General features: G+C 40.4%; 1 protein-coding gene across 3 annotated transcripts; it reads left to right on the forward strand.

Annotated features, from left to right (window-relative positions):
• Positions 1 to 1,561: 1,561 nt before the first annotated feature.
• Positions 1,562 to 17,061, forward strand: slc19a1 (solute carrier family 19 member 1). Of its 3 annotated transcripts, none has more exons than XM_085397983.1 (6): positions 1,562 to 1,816; positions 4,135 to 4,722; positions 8,464 to 9,244; positions 12,153 to 12,345; positions 12,962 to 13,103; positions 15,379 to 17,061. In XM_085397983.1, the coding sequence occupies exons 2-6, from the start codon at positions 4,438 to 4,440 to the stop codon at positions 15,568 to 15,570; spliced, it is 1,593 nt and encodes a 530-aa protein (XP_085254109.1). In that variant the 5' UTR covers positions 1,562 to 1,816; positions 4,135 to 4,437; the 3' UTR covers positions 15,571 to 17,061. The 3 variants fall into 3 exon arrangements, with proteins under 3 accessions (XP_085254109.1, XP_085254111.1, XP_085254110.1); XM_085397985.1 differs by lacking the exon at positions 1,562 to 1,816 and adding an exon at positions 1,842 to 2,298; XM_085397984.1 differs by lacking the exon at positions 1,562 to 1,816 and adding an exon at positions 2,351 to 2,883.
• Positions 17,062 to 22,111: the final 5,050 nt, after the last annotated feature.

Below are 22,111 nucleotides of genomic sequence, written 5' to 3' on the forward strand. Positions count from 1 at the left end.
GGTCAAAAGAAGGACTTGACAGGCTCAGAAAAGTCAAAAATAGTGAGATATCTTGCAGAGGGATGCAGCAGTCTCAAAATTGCAAAGCTTCTGAAGCGTGATCATCGAACAATCAAGCGTTTCATTCAAAATAGTCAACAGGGTCGCAAGAAGCGTGTGGAAAAACCAAGGCGCAAAATAACTGCCCATGAACTGAGAAAAGTCAAGCGTGCAGCTGCCAAGATGCCACTTGCCACCAGTTTGGCCATATTTCAGAGCTGCAACATCACTGGAGTGCCCAAAAGCACAAGGTGTGCAATACTCAGAGACATGGCCAAGGTAAGAAAGGCTGAAAGACGACCACCACTGAACAAGACACACAAGCTGAAACGTCAAGATTGGGCCAAGAAATATCTCAAGACTGGTTTTTCTAAGGTTTTATGGACTGATGAAATGAGAGTGAGTCTTGATGGGCCAGATGGATGGGCCCGTGGCTGGATTGGTAAAGGGCAGAGAGCTCCAGTCCCACTCAGACGCCAGCAAGGTGGAGGTGGAGTACTGGTTTGGGCTGGTATCATCAAAGATGAGCTTGTGGGGCCTTTTCGGGTTGAGGATGGAGTCAAGCTCAACTCCCAGTCCTACTGCCAGTTTCTGGAAGACACCTTCTTCAAGCAGTGGTACAGGAAGAAGTCTGCATCCTTCAAGAAAAACATCATTTTCATGCAGGACAATGCTCCATCACACGCGTCCAAGTACTCCACAGCGTGGCTGGCAAGAAAGGGTATAAAAGAAGAAAAACTAATGACATGGCCTCCTTGTTCACCTGATCTGAACCCCATTGAGAACCTGTGGTCCATCATCAAATGTGAGATTTACAAGGAGGGAAAACAGTACACCTCTCTGAACAGTGTCTGGGAGGCTGTGGTTGCTGCTGCACGCAATGTTGATGGTGAACAGATCAAAACACTGACAGAATCCATGGATGGCAGGCTTTTGAGTGTCCTTGCAAAGAAAGGTGGCTATATTGGTCACTGATTTGTTTTTGTTTTGTTTTTGAATGTCAGAAATGTATATTTGTGAATGTGGAGATGTTATATTGGTTTCACTGGTAAAAATAAATGATTGAAATGGGTATATATTTGTTTTTTGTTAAGTTGCCTAATAATAATGCACAGTAATAGTCACCTGCACACACAGATATCCCCCTAAAATAGCTAAAACTAAAAACTACCAAAAACATTCAGCTTTGATATTAATGAGTTTTTTGGGTTCATTGAGAACATGGTTGTTGTTCAATAATAAAATTATTCCTCAAAAATACAACTTGCCTAATAATTCTGCACTCCCTGTAGTGTATAGTATTTTTTTTGTTTCCCAAGAGACGTTTTACTGTATTTGGAATTCGGGGGTGACTACTTATGTAAACATGCCTGGTCCATGACTGGTACAGGCGTAACTGGGACATAATAATGCCCCACTGTACCACTGATCAGTGGGCCTTGATCAGTGGTTGTTGATCACTGATCGGCAGAAGCAACAACTTCACAGCAGATGGCGATGAAGGCAAAGGAAGTTCCGCTCTCTTGTCTCAAGGGTTACCGCAGCTTCACACGGGATACCCTTCCTGGCGAATATGAGATATAAATAAAAATCAGAATTAGAAGAGACTCTTGTGCATGTATAGTACACAATCTACAATTTACGGGTTACTGTTGTATTAAAAATCCAACTCTATTGGCTTTAGTAAGCGACATGGTAGAGATCAAGGCTAAGACTACTTTTCCCAGAAGTCAGAGCGAAAGAAAGAAGGCGCTGCATCTCAAAAGGAACGCACAAGGTATGCCTTGTTCTTCTTCGTATTTACCAGGATTAGAGATATGTAAACTCCGCTTCATTAATGCAAAGTCTGTCTGATGGTGTGACACCAGATAGGTCAGCTAATAGCTTCAAACACTGTCATTTATTAGTGGCAGTGAAGGCGTTACGACGGCACTGTTTTTATGTCCATGTGCTATTAGCCAGTTGGCTAGCAGCCTCAGTTCGGGGTGATTGAGCTACAAACTGAAGTCGGCACGTCTCGGTCGTTGTTCCAGCAGCACAAACAAATCTCCTAAATACAGCCAGGTTTGGCAGCTAACGTAGGAATAAGTCGAGCTAATGTGAAACACTGACATGCTAACACACTTTGCTTCCCTGTGAAGTAGTTGTGTAACTTGTTGTTCCCTAAAATTTGGAAATGAGGCTGAAGTTCAGTCAGGAGAAAGCCAGATCACTCCTGGAGTTGTGCTGATGTATCACGCTAAAATAAATAAATAAGAGGTAAGAAAATTGTTTGGTAAATTTTGCCCAAAGTTTAGCAACATTAGCATATGTTAGGGCTGTTTTTGTTGTGCATCTGCACTTTATTGTTGTCAATGTCTACGCATGGGACAGTGTGAAACGTAATTTCAATTCCTTTGTATGGCAAGTACATTTGAAGAAATTGACAAATAAAGTTTTCTATTCTATTCTATATAAATGCACAATATTTGCGAGTTTTTTAGTAAATCAGTAAACAAGATTAGGCTAACAGTCTAATTGAAGAAAAAAAAACTCAGATTATTTTCTTAAAAACTCATTTTTTTTCACTTCGGTGAAGGAGCTGCTTCAAGTTACAACAACACATATGGGAAAACGTTACATAAGTGAATACGGTTTTCCACGTCTCTGCGCATGCTCCGTTTAACCTCCGCGTAACCTGCCATGTATCTGAATGTTTCTGCCGCTCATTTATATGGAGTAGGTAGCAACAGTAGCACCAGGTTACAACCAGCAAGATCCACGGTTTCCCTCGGAGTTACTCGAGTTCAGGAGCTTCTCCTTCTCAGTGAGCCTCACCTGGCGATTCTTCGAAAGAGCAACAGGGTTTGCAGCAGCACCAGACACACTTATCAACTAGAAACAGCATGCTTTTCTCATCTGTCTGTCTGTCTATCTACAGCCCTCCACTGAATAAGTGGAAGATATTTAGTGCATTAATTATAAAAAGCTTCACCAGTTGTGGTTATTTTTTTTATCCTGATGTGATTGCTTATATAGAGCTTTTATATATAAAGCTTTTAATACTAGGCTGCAGTCAAACGAGGCCACTGCACTGTTGTTGTCCTTTTCACCCACAAATTAAAACATATTGCTTTTGTCTTAATACAACAAGGAGGCAGTTTCTGCCAGATAGCTAGCTGAGCCTGGATACTACTTCTAGTAGTGCACAGCTACATATAACAGTGCAGATACAGCCGTGTAGGGGCATGCAGGGTAATATCTACGCCAGTTAGAACAAGCACTGCGGCAACACCTTGGAATATAAGGGAGCATCTTAAATTACCCTTAGTGGTATCTGTGGCTGGATTATTAGTAGTGTGTTGAGGCCATGGGTTAGGTACGACATAACCATATAAACCAGGTGTGTAAAAGATAAGGCTTGGGGCCCAAAATCGGACAGCAAAGACTCCAGTCTGGCCAGCTGGATGTCTTTGGAAAATATAAAAAAGGGTGTACATTTTGGACTTTCACCTGTATTTTCATTAATTTTACAGTTTTGCCTACTGATTGTACCTGATAGAAGCTATAGTTTCTGCTTGCCTACTCAGATGTGACACTGACACAGACTAAGAACTATAGTAGATTGTTTTTGTGGTAAGATGCCTCGTAAACACAGTGTATGGTTATCGCAAAGCACATGAATGAAAAACTTAAGTAGAAAATACAAAAATTAATTATAACTTGGATTTAAACATCGTGGAAGAACTGCTTGTTTTCTTTTTTGTTTTTTAAAAAAAGGCTTTCATGCCCCTCAGGCGTGCAAAAGTTGCACTGCCGTCACTGTTTTGGAAGGCGCAGCAGACCAGCATTGATAAGAGTTATTGATAAGTATGGAGACACACAGGTCAGGTGGATTGCAGTTCTAGGAAGTGTTTTTCAATATCTTCCAATATTCATGGAAACGCACAGAAACATTTGGTTTACTGCAACACGTGAAGAAAACTGTCAAATCGGGGGTGGCAGCGCTTTGCATGAAAATCTTGTTTGTCGCACAGATTAATAGTGAGAGTTAAAGCTAAGACCTGCTGTGTCAGAACAGACTGCGCAGCTCACATGATTGATTTTGTTTTTCAGGTGAACAATGACATTGGACTGAGCGGCTGGAAAGCTTTCTGTCTGACAATGTCAGAGAGAGGAATGGAGCAAAGGTCAACATTTTCTCTTACTCGCCAGCAGCAGCATGTAGCTTTTTAACCAGCTCGTCGGATGGTTCGTTCTCTCCAGTTCAGCCCTCTCTGACACAGAGAGGCAGAGGACTTGAGTTTGTTTTCTTCATAAATTCCAGGTGGAAAGTCGGCAGCTTTTCTTATCGAAAAGAATCCTCGCATGCTGATTTGATAGCGTGAGGGGGGGAAGAAAAAGTTACACGCCTGTGCAATGGTAGCAGAGGACACAGCAGGAAGTGGGGACAGATCAGATGGGGAGAAAGAGATGGGTCAGAAAGCATCTGAAGACGCCGAGCGGCAGGAAGACGGGGATGTAGCGATGGCCGCCACTGCCGCAGAGTCTCCCTCTGGAGAGGATGAAGCCAGAGATCCCAGAAAGTGGAAGTGGTCTGTGATTTTCTTGTGTTTCTACGGGTTTATGTCATCCATAAAACCCGGGGAGCCCTTCATCACGCCATATCTGCTGAGCCCTGAGAAGAACTTCACCAGAGAGCAGGTGAGTGATGCACATTTCTCTGCGTAATTTGATGAAAGTTTGTGTTGACTGGTAACCTTCCCATTAGGGCTGGGCCATATCCTATCGTTCACGGTAATACCGGTATAATGTTAGGCAATGATAAGAAAATGAAATATTGCGATAAAATATGGGTAAAACACGCATTTGCAGTGCCTTTGTTTTCACACGCGCATAGCGGAAAAAGCACGGCGACAACAGAGAATGAGAAGGGCGAAAGCGGATGAAACAGATGAACCAGAACTGGTTTGTAAAAATGCTGCAGCTTCAGTGGTGTGGAACTGGTTTAGCTTTCGTCTGTCAGATACACAACAAAGCACATTATTTGGTAGAGCATGCTAGCGGGCCGTCGTTATTACCGAACCGATTTTATGTGCACGGTGCTTGAAAATCTGTTAACAATGTTTTAGTACGACTTTGCTAAGCTAAGAAGCCGCTTGGCTTGATGGATTGTCGGAGCATTACAGCTATCGTAGTCAGGAGCCTTGTGCAATAATACGTACTGTGCTTCAACATAATATTACCGTATTGTGTGTGTATAACCTCTTTTTAAGTTTTGTGTATATTATACATGGTTATGCTGAGGATATGTCGGCCAGTTTCCACTGGAAATGCCTTTTGGTTAAACTGTCAGCGAGGAGTTTGCATTTGCACTGTTACATGTTTATATAACTTTAATGCAGATAAAAAACAGCTGCTTGTTTAAGTGAAAATACATTGATGGGGTTTTTTGCACTAATAAAGTTGTGGAGTTGTAAAGTATTTTGCCTCACGTCAATTATATCGTCAGTTATATCGTTATTGCAAATTTTCAAATGTATATTGTGATAAATATTTTTGGCCATATTGCCCATCAACATTACGAGAGACAAGACCTTCCAGTTACAGTCCTGCTTACAGGAGTTTTGCAGAGTTGAAAGTCATGAGCAGTCCAAAAAGTTAACCTCTGAGACTCTAACAAGCTCTGCAGTTAAGCATGTATTGCATAGAGCTGGGCGATATGAGATTTTTTCATATCATGATATGTTTTTTTCATTTCAGGCGATAACGATATCTATCACGATATAAGCCAAATAACTATATTTGTAAGATTTAAATGTGCTGTTGCTCACAAGTAAAATGTGAAATAATCAGCAGCTTGTTTTTATTTAAATATTTATTTCCCATAATAAGTTCAACAGGGTAGATGTACTTAAGGAACATGAGACTTTTTCAGATAAATAAAGGCAAATATTGCAAACTACACAAAAGGCAGCCGCTAAAGCGTTTAAGTTTCAAAATAGAACAAACGAAACAGACTAAATTGTCAATTCCACTTAGAAACAAAGTATTAATTCTAAAAATAAATCTTAGTTTGTTTTACAGAAGAACAGACAAAACTGACTAACTTTTGTCAATATCAAATAAACTGAGAACTAAAAGGAAATTCTCAATCTCTCCTTGTTGTATAGCTGAGCTTTTCAAACAGTTTTAACAGTTACTTTAGTCTGACAAAAGCCGAATGACGAATTAGCGCTTCCAGTCAGAGACTGAGGCTACGTCCACACGTACACGGGTATTTTTGAAAACGGAGATTTTCCGTTTTCGTTTTAAAAAATAATCCCGTCCACACATAAAGGCAGAAATGAAGGAAAACGCTGCTATGAACATGCCAAAGCAGCAGGTGGCGCTAGATTCCTAACCGTGCAGAAATGTTGGCCAATCAGAAGTCTAGAAGCCTCGGTGGGAAAAAGTAAACAAAGCTGGGGCATAGAAGCAGAACCGAGTCGTATGTGTGGAGGGACAGTAACTGTGTGTATATGTAAGCATTTAAACACTGCAGAGAGTAGAATTAACAGTATTGTAGAAATTCATTTCACCGAAACAATAACGTGGCGCACAGTGTGACGCATGCACCAGTTTATTGTATTTCCAGACTTGCTTTCGGCACATTTACAGTGCAGCTACTCTGTTTTTTGTCAGACTTGAAATAGCCGAAATACCTTCACACTACGGAACTTCTATGGCTCTTCCGTTCGACAATCTCTCCGCCATTGGAACCATCATCTGTTTTCTCTTCGGTCACGCTCGGTTGATTTTTCTAGTCGGTACACTCATTTCCTCCATTACCCGCTGGCTGCTTCCCAAACAAACACACGTGCGGCTTGGCACTTGTGCTGTACGTAACAAGTCACGCGACGTGAAGCTGCGGCTGTGATTGGTTCGGCTCTGCGCTACTTAATTTGGATTGGCTGACCTTTTTTTTTTTTTTTTTTTAAGAGGACAAGAGCGGCGAGGTCTATCGCGATAGCTTAATTTCTCTATCGAGTAAAAGTTATATCGCGATAGATATCGTTATCGTTCTATCGCCCAGCTCTAGTATTGCACAATAGAATTAATGAGTTCCATGTGGGGAGTTTGCTGATCCATCTTACTGTGGTCAAAGTTCACATTCCTTCAGAGTGGGTCAGTGCATATGTGGAGTTAGACTTGTTTGTAGAGTGGGATCACTGGAAAGTGATCACTATTCTTGTTTTCCTATTGGCCTGGCCATAAGCACGAGGTGAGCTGCCAATGTGTCGACAGCATGTGGAAAAACACTTCCAAAGACCAGAATAGCAGGTTTACAGCAGAGCTGAACTCCGTGTAGAAATATCTGTTTACCTGTGAGGTTATTTAAGAGCTTTAGTCCATCGATTTTCCTGTTTTTGGGATTCCAGGGAACAAGCAGTTTATCTGTCATCAGTCCCAGTGAAGCTGGCATTTGTGAAACAAACATCAGTGCCAGACAGATGTCGATGCTTTAACCAGTTCCACTGTCATGAAGTCAGCTGTGATAGAAGTCAGTTAAACAGAAGGTGATTGGGGTGAATCTAGGGCTGGGCGATATGGCCTAAAATCCATATCGCGATATAATTTGAAGCACGTGCGGTAACGATATATATCGCGATATATTCTTTTCTTCTCTATAACGTGTTTTCCACACTATAAGGCACACTTAAAATCCTTTAATTTTCCCAAAAATCGAGAGTGTGCCTTATGTATGAATCCTGGTTGTGCTTACTGACCTCGAACCGATTTTTGGCGTGCAGAAATCTGTTAAATGTTTTAGTACAACTTTGGTAAGCCACTGCTTGATTGATGAAGAAACACAAAGGGTTTCTTTATTTTTTTCACATGACTGCACAAAGTCATGTGAAATTTCTCTTTTTCACCCCACTGAAGCCACAGCTGTTATTCATCAGTAAAAAACCCTCCCCTTTATCTTGTACACTGTTACGACTGTTACTGTGACCAACAGTGTGTATAGTTAAGATAGAGGCTGGTATTTGCAAAATACTAAAGTGATGCAGAATTGTGTTTTGCATCAAAGCTCTTCAGCAACTACTCCGGCAAAAATGCAGAACATTTGCTTGATGAGGATGGTCAGGGGATTTTGAATTATTGGTTGGCCAAAACAAGTAATATTTGCATTTGCATTCGTGATCTTTGTCATATTTTAATTGTATCTTAGTTGTATCCTTACAGATGTGAAGAAGAATGCCAGCAATGTTGGTTTATATTTACAGCTTCGTTGAACTTTCTTTAAACCTTCTTTTAAAAGTAAATAAACTGTATATTTGAAGAAAAGTTGGCACTATTTAGGGTAGAAAGTGCACTGTCAGAAAGGTTCGTGTAAGACTCTAGCTTGATTTTGCTTTTTTTTTTTTTTCCCCACGCCTTATTTGATTGATTTATTTCCAGGTGACCAATGAGATCACTCCAGTGCTGACGTATTCCTACATGGCTGTGCTGGTACCAGCCTTCCTGCTAACGGATCTTCTGCGTTATAAGCCGGTCCTGATCATTCAGGGCGTCAGTCAGGTGGTCATCTGGATCATCCTGCTGCTTGGCGGTACGCTGCTTCAGATGCAGTTCATGGAGTTCTTCTACGGCATCACCATGGCCTGCCGTGTCGCCTACTCCTCCTACATCTTCTCCCTGGTCAACCCGGTCCTCTACCAGCGCGTGGCAGGCTACTCGCGCTCCTCAGTCCTCTTGGGGGTTTTCACCAGCTCTATCCTGGGCCAGCTGTGCATGTCCTTGGGAAACATCACCTTCTACACCCTCAACAGTATCTCTCTGGGGTTTGTCAGCTTTGGTTTGCTGCTCTCACTGTGCCTGCCCTGGCCTAAACGCTCCTTGTTTTTCAACCGGACGAATCAGGAGGAAAAGGAACTGGTAGAAGTAGCCACCAAATCTGAACTGGACAAAATGAACCCAAAAGATGGAGGGCCATCCTTTGCTGCCCCCCCATGTCCTGCGTCAACCTGGAAGGATTCTGTGTTTATGCAGATGCTTCTGGAGGTTAGAAATGTGCTGAAGAGGCCAAACCTGAGGCTCTGGTCCCTGTGGTGGGTGTTCAACTCCACAGGGTATTACCTGGTGCTCTTCTACGTCCACATCCTGTGGAACAAAGTCTACCCTGCCACTGAGAACAAGAACGTTTACAATGGGGGAGTGGAAGCAGCTTCTACATTGCTCAGTGAGACATTTCCAGACATTTTAAAAAATAGCTTTACACAAATAGTGTTATTGAAATTTAATTTGTTTTGTATCCAGCTCGGTGTTGCTGCAGCTTGCTACATTTAGATACAAAAAATGTAACAACTCGTGCAAAGTATAAACTAAATCTCAGCCATTGTCTAATTTAAAGGCTGGCAGGATGTATTTAGCTTTGCAGTGATAGCATCAAACAACTACTTAATGTAGGACACAATCTGCAGGACTTTTATTTTGTAGGAAGAAAAATCTATGCTAATGACTCTGATAGACCCCCATCTTCATGAGAGACTCGGATCGAAGCAAAAGTGTGATAGGAGATAATTGGGTGTCTTTTTTCCAGGAACCAATTTGAGAGGGTCAGGAAGAGCTGAAGAATGATGATATGTGTTGTTATTTAAGACTAAAGTAAGGACTTGTCCACACATATACAAAAGTAGCTTTTGGAGTTTTAGGCTTTTATTCAAAGCAAATTCACTTTCAGATAGCTGAAAAAGGATGGTTTGGGTCCAGGCTAGATATAAAAGATTGACATAGCCAATGTAATGACACCCAGGCTGGTGTTTTTGCTCACCACATCTAGTGTTTTTTGTAATCAGAGGGTCTAGCTGGGGAGTAGCTCACTAGCTTTGTTAGAAAGATGGTCACATCCTCAAACTTAATTACACTTGTGTATTGAGTCTGTTATGTTCTCTGTGCAAGTGGCCAGTGTTGTTACCAGCATACTGATGTGTGGGGTTCTTGGGTTGCTGTAGTTGGTGAAGTTTCTGTCTTTGAGTCGATCCCAAATGGAGGCAGCAGTAGCATCAGGGAATACTCAAAAGGAAACAATGGTACTGAATGGGCCAATCAATGTGACTGTGCCGTTACTAGGGCTGGGTATCGTCACTGATTTCTAGAATCAATTCGATTCCGATTCACAAGGTCCCAAATCGATTTGATCCACGATTCGATTTGAATCGTGGAAATTTTGCCTCAGTCAGAAATATTCTAATTCTGATCACGTATCAGTACATTTCCATATTTTTATATCTGTAAAAAGCAAGCTGACACTTGCGAGACTTTATCAAAGGTGTGAGCATCACAGCTGATGCCTTTGTGTCAAAGTAATTGAGGATAAAACAGAAAAACATGAAGGTGGTTTTCCTGGCCTGGGATTTTATGAAAATATTCTGCACTAGATCAAAAACGAAAGAAAACCGTTAATCAACATATGAACATTACATGATGCTGCTGAAGTGAAGCAGCATCATGTAGCCCCCCCAGTCATTACTAGGGCTGGGGCACATTATACCGTTCACGTCATAATGTCAGGCAATGATAAGAAAATGAAATATCGCAATAGAATCTGGGTAAAACGTGCATGCGCAATGCCTTTGTTTTCATACGCACATGGCAGAAAAAGCATGGCGGCGACAGAGAACGAGAAGGGCAAAAGCGGATCATTGAATGAAACCGATGAACCAGAATTGTTTTTTAAAAACGTGCTACTTCAGTGATGTGCAACTGGTTTCGTTTTTGTCCGTCAGATAGACACCAAAGCACTTTTTTTTGTAGAATATGCAAGCGGGCCGTCCTTACTACCGTATTTTTTGGACTATATAAGACAACCAAAAATGTGATGTCCACATATGTGGACGCCAGGTCCGAGGAGGTTAATGCACATAAAAAACAGCTGCTTGTTTAAGTGAAAATAAATTGATGGGTTTTTTGCACTAATAATGTTGTGGAGTATTTTGTCTCGCATCAGTTATATCGTTATCCCAAATTTTAAAATATATATCGTGATAAATATTTTTGGCCGTATTGCCCTGTCCTAGCATTACATTTCTGGGGTGATGCATCAGTCCTCCCCCAGAGCCATGTTCTGTTGGAAGGTTTTTCTCCTGTTAAAAGGGAGTTTTTCATCCGCAACACCTTAAAGGCCGGTCCGTGAAAATATTGTCGGGCATGAACCGGTCCGTGGCGCGAAAAAGGTTGGGGATCGCTGATATAAAGTGCCCTGAGGTGACTGTTGTTGGGATTTGGTGCTAATATAATAAATACAGTTGAATTGAGCTGTAACCACTTGAAAGCATGCTCTAAAGTTGGGCTTTTAAATATGGGAGTCTGTGGGGACAAACCTCAAGTTTTAAGACCATTAGAGGATCTGTAGTTCTTGGAAATTAGAAGGGTGACAATGAGCATTTGACTTAGGATATCATCTATCAGTGCTTTTGATTGGGTCATATTGTTGGTTGAAAATACTTGACAGTATTGAGTATTATTATTATTATTACAGGGAAACACAGATTCAAGTCTGCTTTCTTTTGAATCTTTTTTTTGGGCAAAATCAGATGAAATGAACTGTTGGATTTCTACCTATGATTCTGATGATTAGCTTTTTGAAATGATCTTTTAAATAATGTTTGTAAAAAAGGTATAGGCTCAAAATGGTTTTCTAAAAGTGTAGTCCTGAAACTGACGTGTGTGTTAACATAAACAGAAGAGCAACTGCAGTAAAGGGTGCGCTCAGCTGTTTGGGAGAAGCTTAATAATTGATTGGCCAGCCCTACTCTGTAAGGGATCACGTCAGCTTTAGACGGCAATAATTGCACTTTAAACAGTTGTAAAGATTAAAGGTAGCAGCTTCGATAATCTGGATGTCATGTGTAAGTAATGAGGTTTGATGACAAAAGTCTGATAATTGAACAGTGATTAGGAGACTTCTGTGCTGCTGCTGATATTTTTATGACAAGAACAGACTAACTTATGTCCAATATGAATAACTTTCATTTTATTGGTGACAGTAGTGCTTAGCCGACTGCTTACTCAGTCCCTCTCTACAGATTACTTGCTCTGTGCTTTAACTTAATCAGTTTAAAGACTATAACCTGTTTATTTTTCTGTAGGTGCTATAGCGTCCTTTACAGCAGGCTTTGTCAAAATTCGGTGGAACATCTGGTCAGAGCTGGTCATTGGTATCATCACAGCGGTGCAGGCCGGTCTGCTGCTGCTTATGAGAACCACAGACGACATCTGGGTCTGCTATGTTTGTTATGTACTCTTCCGAAGCTTCTACCAGTTTCTGGTGCCTATTGCCACGTAAGTGCCAAAAACAATGTATTATTTAAGATGCATCTGCTTACGATGATCTTAGTTGTAACTATGCTGGATTAAAGTTAAGTGCTATAGGAATGTGGCCAAAACTGTGGTGCTTATTATTGGAAGATTTAGGCCAGAAATATTTGGGGGGAAAAGGATCAGAAGCTAAACCACAGCTGCCAATATCAACTGCCACGAGAAACTTCACTCTGAAACGACTTTTTTCTTCTTCTTTTTTTCAGTCTTTGCTCAAGCAGAATGAAGGATAACGATCTATTATAATGACATAAGCTGACATGTTTTGTGCTGTTGATCGTACAGAATAGGTCCTCTGGTGTACATTTTTTGTTGATGATTTATACCAAGTGATAACAGCATAATAATGAAGAAAATAAATGTAGCCCTCAGCTAAACTCGTAATGAAAACGTTAATGAGATAACACAGCGTTCGATCTGATAAGCCTCAGTACGTTGTGTCTGTCTACACTAGTATTTTATTGCTTTAACTTCATGTAATTTCAAATAACCTAAATACATCTACAGCGAGTAAGAACATACAGCGTATCATACATTTATACAAGACAGTTGCTCATGCTGGATGTTATTGTCTTGCCAGTTTCCAGATTGCATCGTCACTCACCAGGGAGCTCTGCGCTCTTGTGTTTGGTATCAACACCTTCTTTGGGACAGTGCTGAAGACCATTATCAGCCTGATCTTTACTGATAAGAGGGGCCTGGCCTTGGACGTGCACTCTCAGGTAAAACAGTCAAACAGCAGGGATGTTTCACACCAGTTGGATTTGAGAGTCCACATGCAGTAGTATAACTGGAGTTACAGTTGTCAGAAGTTTCGTGCTAATGGTGAATGTATGTAAAGTCCTGATAATTTTGGTCTGTTAATATTTTTTTTAACTTAATGACTTGAAAAAAACAAGAATTGGGTGCACACGTTGGAATTTATTTTAAATTTTTTCTAATCCACAAAGGATGAAAAGTGTACGTACAGATTTCAGAAATATACATACACCCCCAATAATATTAGATTAAGTTTTAAATGTCTCTCAGTAAGTTGCACCTTGACCAGAGGTAGCTTTCAGTAAGCTGATCGCTCTTCTTGGCAGACTTGATATAGTTCAGTTAAAGTAGTTGGTTTCCTGGAATGGGCGCAGCTTTTAAGTATAGTCCACAGATTTCTTTTCAGTAAGGTCGAGGTCGGGGCTTTGGGATCGTCATTCCAGGAGCTTAATGTTAGGCTGCTTTATCCATTCCAAAACCAGTTTTAATGTGTTTGGGATCATTGTTCTGGTAGAACACCCAACACTGACCAAGTTTCAACCACCTAGCTGTTGATCTGAGGTGAAGTTGAAGAGTTTGGAAGTAGTCCTTCATTATTCCGTCCAATTTGTGCAATGTTCCAGTGCCACCGACAGCAAAACAGCCCCAGAGCATAATGCTACCACTACCATGCTTGACAGCTCATACACTGCTCTTAGGTTTTGAAGCCTCGCCTTTACTCCTCCAAACATACCTCTTGCCATTGTGGTCAAAGACCTTTGCAAAGTGGTGAAAAATTAGAATAATTCGTGGTTACATGCAGTTGGAATCTGCAGTTGTTTAGAAATGACTCCAAGAGACCTCCCCAAATTGTGTAACTTGACAATTCTCCCAAGTTGTTTACTGAGTTCATTGTCAAACAAATGCTGCTTATGCTGCATAGATAAACTCCCAGTTATAGTAAATCATGATCATTAATGAGAAGTTGGTAGGTAGCCATGTGAAATTAAGACATTGTAGAAACTTCAACACTTTATTAAAATATTCAAGTGAGGGTATGTCTATATCTGAGTCCGCATGTATAATTTCGACCCTCTGTGGGTTAGAGAAAGTCTAACATAAATTCAAACGTGTTTTCTGAAGATGTATGCTGCACAATCACTCCACCCTGGAAAAGGTTCAATGAAAAGCTCAAAATTATCATGACATTCATGCTCATGATGAGTTTTTGTAAACTTCTTACCACAACTGTATCCCTAATGTGGTCTATTGGTGTAGTTTTATGTTGTGCATCAGGGCTGTCAAACTCAAATACACAGTGGGCCAAAATTCAAAACTGGATCAAAGTCGCGGGCTAACGTTAATATTCATTGAAAAAATCTTCCTCCAAATATAACAAGGAATCTTTTCTTATGGACTCAAACAGTATGGAACAAGCAAAGCTTAATACTAAACAATATATTTAACTTATATAAATGTATATATAACTTAATATTGCACACATGCAAAATCAAAGTTCCAATTAAATAACACATCAGTGGAATTCATTTCTTAAATAAAAACTGTATTTGCAGCCTTCTGAATTAAATGTTATCATTCATCATATTTTCATCATATTCTCCCACCTGCTCCTGTTTTTATTCTTTTAGCCATTTTGGGATCGGTAGCATGGCAGTATTTGCATGGTTGCTATGACTATTGTCAACAGAGGAGAGGGAGCTAATAAGTCCTGTTGTGACTGATGCACCAAAACACCAACAGAGCATTCTGGGAATTGTAGTATTAGCAGTACATGACCTGTGTAATCGCAGCAGGCCAGCTCTAATAGTTTTGTATGGCTTCACGGGCCAAATGCAATTAGGCTGCGGGCCAGAGTTTGACAGCTGTGTTGTACGTTAAAACATCTGGACAGCTCCCTCAGTTGTATGTGGAAGAACCATACACATCCATGGGTGTAACCCACATGCTCAACTCTGCTGCTCAACCCACAGTGTAATCAACCAAGCAAAGATTTCCTTGCTTTTGGGGAAACTTGTTAGGAGACTCGTTTCTGCTCCCTCCTGACAGCTGTCAGTGGCCATATTTCCAAACCATTATTTTGCCATTTAACAGGTTCTTTACTTCATTATCGTATTCAAATGAGAATAGTGTTGTTGTTTTTTTGCCAGTTTAGTGGAAATTGGATTAAAATTTTGTTTGGGCTGGGATCTCATGAGGTGCAGGATAAAAAGCCTCATCCATTGCACATCTCTCTTACAGTTTCTGGTGTACTTCTTTTACTTCACTCTTCTTACTGTCGTCTACTTTGCCTGCGCTGCTGTGGTCATCTGCCGTCACTACCGAAACGAGCGGAGGGGAGGAGTAACCAGGGACCAGCCCACGCCCACGGAGCTCAGCCCTGTGGTGACAAACAAGGAGCTAGAAACTTTGTCTAATGGCAAAAGTGCCTAACCCTAAACACAAGAGGAGAAACGTGTAGTTCCATAACATTGTTAGACCAGTTTTACTAATAAGCTCGTGAGAGTCACTGAGATCAGTGTTTTAGCCCCTTCATACACTCAGGTGGGTTCAGTGATGCCTCTGAGCCTTAATCAGAAGTGCCTCATGTGCAGCGACTCCAAGAGTGCAGCAGCTTGTGTCTGAGGAGAGATTTTCTAGAGTAATTTGCTTTGGTGTTTTTAGACATTGCTAAAGCAGCCTGGGACCTTTAATATCACAACCAAGATTTCTTAGAAAACACGAAACAACCTTGTGACATGCTGGAGTGATTCTTTTCTATAGTCAAGGCTCACGAGACACGACCACACTTGTTTTTAACAAAACACTCCTATTGTACTTTGTTACAATTACTGTGTTAGTGGCATTTTTAAAGAACATGTGAGTATGAATGCACCTTAGTTATTGATGATGATTATCACAGTCTGACATCAGTGTTATGGGATCGGTAAGATCTTCACTGCCGATCATTTCAAGCAGCACACTGCAGATTTTGTGCAGTGTACTCTGCTCAATGCAATGTCGTCTGGTGTCTGTTTGTATTGCAGGAGCAGCACCACAGACGATTGCAATAATCTTCATTTGATACAATCATTTCTTTTTTCTTTTTTTAGGACTAATTAACATTTATACACATCTTTACAGAAAATTAAAACCTGTTCTCAATTTCAGTACCTCAGTCAACTGGAGCTGCTCGTGAGTTTGTCGATAAGTTCAGTAAACAACAAACCAAGTAAAATTTGTAAAACCTGATTTTATTTATTTTTGGTCAATGAATGGCTGTTTTTCTTTCTTTGCTTGTGTTTAACATTTAAACATGCTGGGTCAGTGCTGTAGAGCAGTGGCTCTCAAAGCTGGGTCTGTGATTCTTTGGAAAAGCAACATGTCAAGCTTTTTACTTCCACACTTAGTAACTTTGGCTCAATAGAAGAGCGTGTTACATATCAGAAGATTTAAACATTAATAGGAAACTTAATGAGGGGATTCCTTTGAAAGGCTCTCCCCTCTAAATGGCCACTGACCCCAGAGAATTTCAGAGCCCCTGCTCCGGAGAACACTAGAGGCAACAGGAAGTGCAGCGGAAATGTTAAGTAGGTTTTAAAATGACTTTGCTTGATCACTTAAACAGAAGATTGAGTTATTTCTTACAGCAGATGCAATGGTAGTTTGTGTTTACTGCATTGAGTATTCAGTGGGATGATACATTTACTGTATAGATTTGTTCTCTAGCTTCAGTTCAGTGTTAAGTGCATTTTCACTTGTGTTGTAAAATCAGGAGTATCTGCACTGCCATTGTGTCGTTTTAGTGTTTGAAGGCAGAATTTTGTGATTGACATCATTGCTGAAAAATGACTATGAACATGTCTGAGTGCTGTAACAAGGAAATGAGATGTTTGTTTTTTATTCACAAATAAATTACTGAGTGGATAAAAACATGCTGCCTCTGTCTTTTTTTGAGTGCAGTAAACCACATTTACAATTTGACACCATGTGATAGAGCTTTAGTGTCTTTAGTGTTTAGTGTTTTTTTTAAAACCTCTTGTTTTATTGTCACAACAATCGCTTGCTCGGATCAGCTGGGGGTAAGTTTGGGCTTTCAAAGCTGTTGCCAACAAGCAAGATGCAGCATTTCCTCTGCTGGACAAACTTTACAACGTCAACACTGACTATGATTGAAAGGCATTTCTCCTCTTTCTACTTTAAAAACGTTCATTCATCTGACATTGTAAATGCTGATACCGATATCATTAAATACAATAGCCAATATATCAGTCTGACTCTAATTTATAACTTTTTGGAGCTAAGATTCGGTTGAGACAGAGCCACTCGGTGGGCAGGAAAGTTGATGGGAAAGCCGAGGGATGCATTTATCAAACGGGGCATTATCTCTGTGACACTATCCTCCTGTGTACGTCTGCAGCAAAAATATAAAATGTAGATGTAACTCAAAAAAATCTCTGTACTGATATGAGTTGATATTTTGTTGATTTTAGGCATTTAAATAGCCGATATTCTTGTAACCAAATTTGCAGATATGAATACAGTCGAGTGTTCAGTTTTAGTTGCTTCTAGTTACACTGTGTTAAATGACCAGATATACAGATGTTTGCTCAGCTGCAGTTGCTGCTCACAGCGTGATCACACAGAGCTCTTTGATTCTTATTTATTTTTTGTACATTTCTTAGCAGGAGGCCACTTATTAACTGGACTGTTTGTACAGCTGGTGTGATGATCCTCCCGTGTGATGAATGTTTAGCCTGAGAATCTGCACATCACCTGGTTTCTGCTTCTCTAAAAGTACAAAATAAATTCTGAAATAAATAATGTTGAAAAGTACACACTGAATCCCCCTTTTTCAAGTGATTATAACACAGTGGATTGTTACTGTAATATGAGTAAACAGGCCCAGATTCACATTTTTTGTGTTACCTTTATACTAAATTCATTGTCATTGTAGAGGCTAAGCCTACGCTTGAAGCCACTGAGGTGGTCGTTAACGGGGGTGACGCGATGTCACTGGTATGCATGAATTAAGTTCACAGTCCAATAACTCCAGCAGTATGTATCTTGTCCTTTTTGGTCTTTATTCCGTATCGACTTAGCATAACAGCGCAACGGTCACAAACTGTTTGCCTTCTCAATGACACACCTGACGCCGATTACATGCGTCTACCTTAAATACCTTTACATTACATAATCAAAACAGAAAAAGGTGACCTCTAGTGACCACATAAGGTATTAACCCAAGAATGGCTCCTACAGTCATGTTGATGTTTAAAGGAAAGACTGATATTGTAAAAACACCTGGGGACAGATCATGGTCTCGGTAAATCTGCTTTAAGGAGTAAAACATAATCTGGAGCCTCGGGTGATGTTTCTTGGCCTGCTCGCAAAGAAAAATCCTCCTTTTGGAACTATATATTCATGCGCCATAGTTTTCACATTTCTTTTACATAGTTACCTTATGTGACACATTTGTGGTTAATTGGGTGAGTAGTTTTCATAGTCTTCGTGTGCTTTTCTTATCTGGTTCATTTATTGTGTCTATGGCCACTACGTTATACACTACGGAGAGTTTACACTGTACAGCACCGTGCTTCAGATGTGCTGTATTAGTAAAATATGGAGATCGAAGGCACCCTGACTTCAATCATTGGGTGAAAATCTTCTCTCAAAAAAGTTTGTGGATTTATTTATGTTTATTTATTGATGGCCGGATCATGATTCCTCATAACTAAATGAAGTGGTTTCCACATGTAACCGGCTGCTGTTTTCCATTAAATAAAAGCTTAATCAGAAGCTACAAGATGAATTATGTTCCTGTATTAATGAGACCATGTACGTTATTCTCTTGCATTTTTAACAAGGCATCCTGGTTATTCTACAAAGAAACTAGCAAACCGCTGTCATCGGTCAGACTGCACTGATTTGCTGCCCTCAAGTGATGTGTTTTTTTTTAGCAACACAAATTTTGAATTATTACCTTTACCAATAAACTCAGTGATTACTCTGTTTGTGTGTCTGTACAATTACAACAAAAGCTTATGGATAGCTTTGCGTGAGCAGCAGTGGAAGATGGAGACATTTGCACGTTTCACAAATAATCATCAAAGACAAAAAAATAGAATCATTACCTTGTTACTATGAAGAAAATACAAAGTGATCTACATCCACGTGTCCTTTTGGATCCAGTGATTGCATCGTATAGAGGAAATAATCAGTATTGTGTACAGACTGTTTTTGTTAAAGTGAAAACTGGTAAAAAAAAAGGTTTTTATTAAACATAGCTCATAAAGACACATATATGTTTACATTATTTGCATCCTCACACACTGCAGCTTATACTTGACTTCCAGTTAGTTTGTGCCTGACAAAAGTCTGACAGTACAGCTACAGTACATCCTCCGCACACACAGTAGGTTTGAATGAGACAAAACATTGTTACAAACAGAATTAAAGTTCAGTGAAACACAGAAGATGAGCTAAATAAGATCCACGGTCAAAGAAGGATTAATAGAAATAATAAGACATGTAAATAGAAAACCTGCAACTTCATCCAGGCTTCAATTTTATTAGTAGCGCACACACATGCACGAACTGTACAAAGCACTGACTGTTGTTTGACCCTGCGGCCCAAACCAAACAATGGCGTTCCTTTCCCCTCCACACACACTGTCAGTTTAAGGTCCTCCTCACCTCGAATCACAGATCATCCCCCAGCGTTCCTCTTTAACGTGGTTGATGTGTCATTTGGTGTCAGGTATGCAGTCAATCACAGGAAATGGCACTTTGCTGAGTTTCCTACTATTGTTTAAATCTTTACCTCTTTGGAAACTCCTGGAACGAACCTCATGAAGATGTGAGATCTGCTTCAAGCCTGAAAACCTTTATGACTCCTGTTATATCTCATGTATGTGTTATTGTAGGGTCTGCTTTACAATACAACGCCCCTTAAGGTGACTGTTGTTGTGATTTGGTGCTGTATAAACAAAGTTAAATTGAATTTTTAAGCTTTTTGGGGCAAGTTAAGTTTTTACATCTAACTACATCTATAGTGTTTTAAACAGTAAAAGGAAAAGAAAGAGTTTATCTTCACTGCAACGATGCAGTGCAGAAGATGACCAAAGCTGATTCTTGATCAATATCCGATTATGGTTTCTGTTCAGTTCTTTGCATCAAAAACAATCAGAAAACAGCTTTAACTTCTTACAGTAGCCAAGGTCACATGACTTGTTTGCTTAGGTTTCTGCACAGATACAAACTGTTTAAGTGCATTTGTGTTGTTTGGATCCCACTGCTGCTCAACTTCCACGCCACGTCTGCACTTCCTGATTTTCTGAATCTAATTTTAGAAATCTTTCAGGTCATCTCAGTTCCCACCTGGCTGATATATGATATGATAATTGTCTCCTCTTGCAGAACAGCAGCAATTTTCTGTAACATGTACATTATTTATAAATAGTTTAACAGCGGTAAAGTATTTATATGATAAAAAATGTTGTTTTTTTACTGTACAATCAAAAATACTTCTACTCTTAAAGGTTTTCAAAAAAAACAGAGCTGGAAATAGGCTGAATGCTGTATGTCCTTGTTAACATTTTCTCTCAGATAGATTTACTGCTGTCAGTGGACAGAAGCTTAACTAGTTTGAAAGCGTCTCACCTTGAGCCTTTTTATGCTTTTGACGAGCAGAGGCGCCGTTATCCCCACAAGCTTCTCCTGTTGTTTCAATGACAGCTTTTTAATACCATGAAAAAACTGAGGAAAAAAAAAGTAAGAATCCCAATGTGGCTGAAATCAAAGAATGATGAGATTAACAGAAAACACCGCACAGTACTGTGGACATTGTGAGACCCCTTCAGATGCTGTAAAAGATGACAGCAGCAGTAAGTGGCTTTTCAGAGTTGATGACGTGCAGCATCAAGGAGTTTGAAATGAATGCTTTGAAAGGAATGTACAGTTTCCACATCATTGATGCTGCCCCAATCCATTTGTCAATCTCATGCTCCACTCTCCCCATATTCGTGAAAAAGACCCCAAAATACTTGAACTACACAATCTGGGGTAGTGACTTGTCCTGGACCCGGACTGGGTACGTCAACCTTTTCCGGCTGAGAATCATGGTCTTGGCCTTGGATGTCCTTTCATTCCCGCCGCTTCACATTGGCGAACAGTGCACTGCTTCAGTGCAAGTAGGAGCCCACCACTCGATGAAGCCAACAGAAACACTGCAAAAAGCAAAGATAAAATCCTAAGGCCACCAAAGTGGAAACCATCCACCACCGGGACACGCCTGTTCTGTACAAAAAAACCCAACCAAACTGTACAGAATAGGCCTTTTCCGATTATTGTCTTCTCAAAGTCCACAAAACAAGTAGACTGCTTGTGCAAACTCCCATGCACTCTGGAATATCCTTGCGGGGATAAAGAGCTGATCCAGTGTTGAAAACCGCATTGTTGCTCCTGTGTCTAAGATTCGGATGGGCTCTGCTCTCTGGCAGACTTTCCTGAAGACGCTGATGAGTGCGATCCCCTTATAGTTCTAGAATACCCTCTGGTCCCCCTTCTTAAACCAGGAAACGCCAATCCAGCCTGCAAGTTAAGGGACACCGCCCCGGAGCTCCTCACAACATTGCACAGATACGTCAACTAGCACACCCTACAACATTCAGAGCCTTAAGGAACAAATATCCACCCCAGGAACCGTCCACCATCTTGTTCTGGGATTACCGCCACAAGAAGAACAAGTGACTAGTTCCATTATGTCCCAAACATCCAGAACTGGGTCGACCCAAAACAATCAACTCACTGAACCCAGTTTTCTTCTTTTTGTCTGAAGGAATGATTAGTAAAAAAAACAAAATGTATAAATGTTTTGCATAAACAGGTTGTGCTTAGAACAATTTTCGGAGACATTCCTAACCACTGGAAGATGGAGGCATCTGCGCATTTCACAAATGAACATCAAAGACAAAAAGCTCCCTGAATCACAATC

This window comes from Rhamphochromis longiceps, linkage group LG23 (genome assembly GCF_057381845.1).
Source record: "Rhamphochromis longiceps isolate RC_006_pf linkage group LG23, R_longiceps_female_GT1.1, whole genome shotgun sequence".
In the NCBI taxonomy this organism is placed as follows: Eukaryota; Metazoa; Chordata; class Actinopteri; order Cichliformes; family Cichlidae; genus Rhamphochromis; species Rhamphochromis longiceps.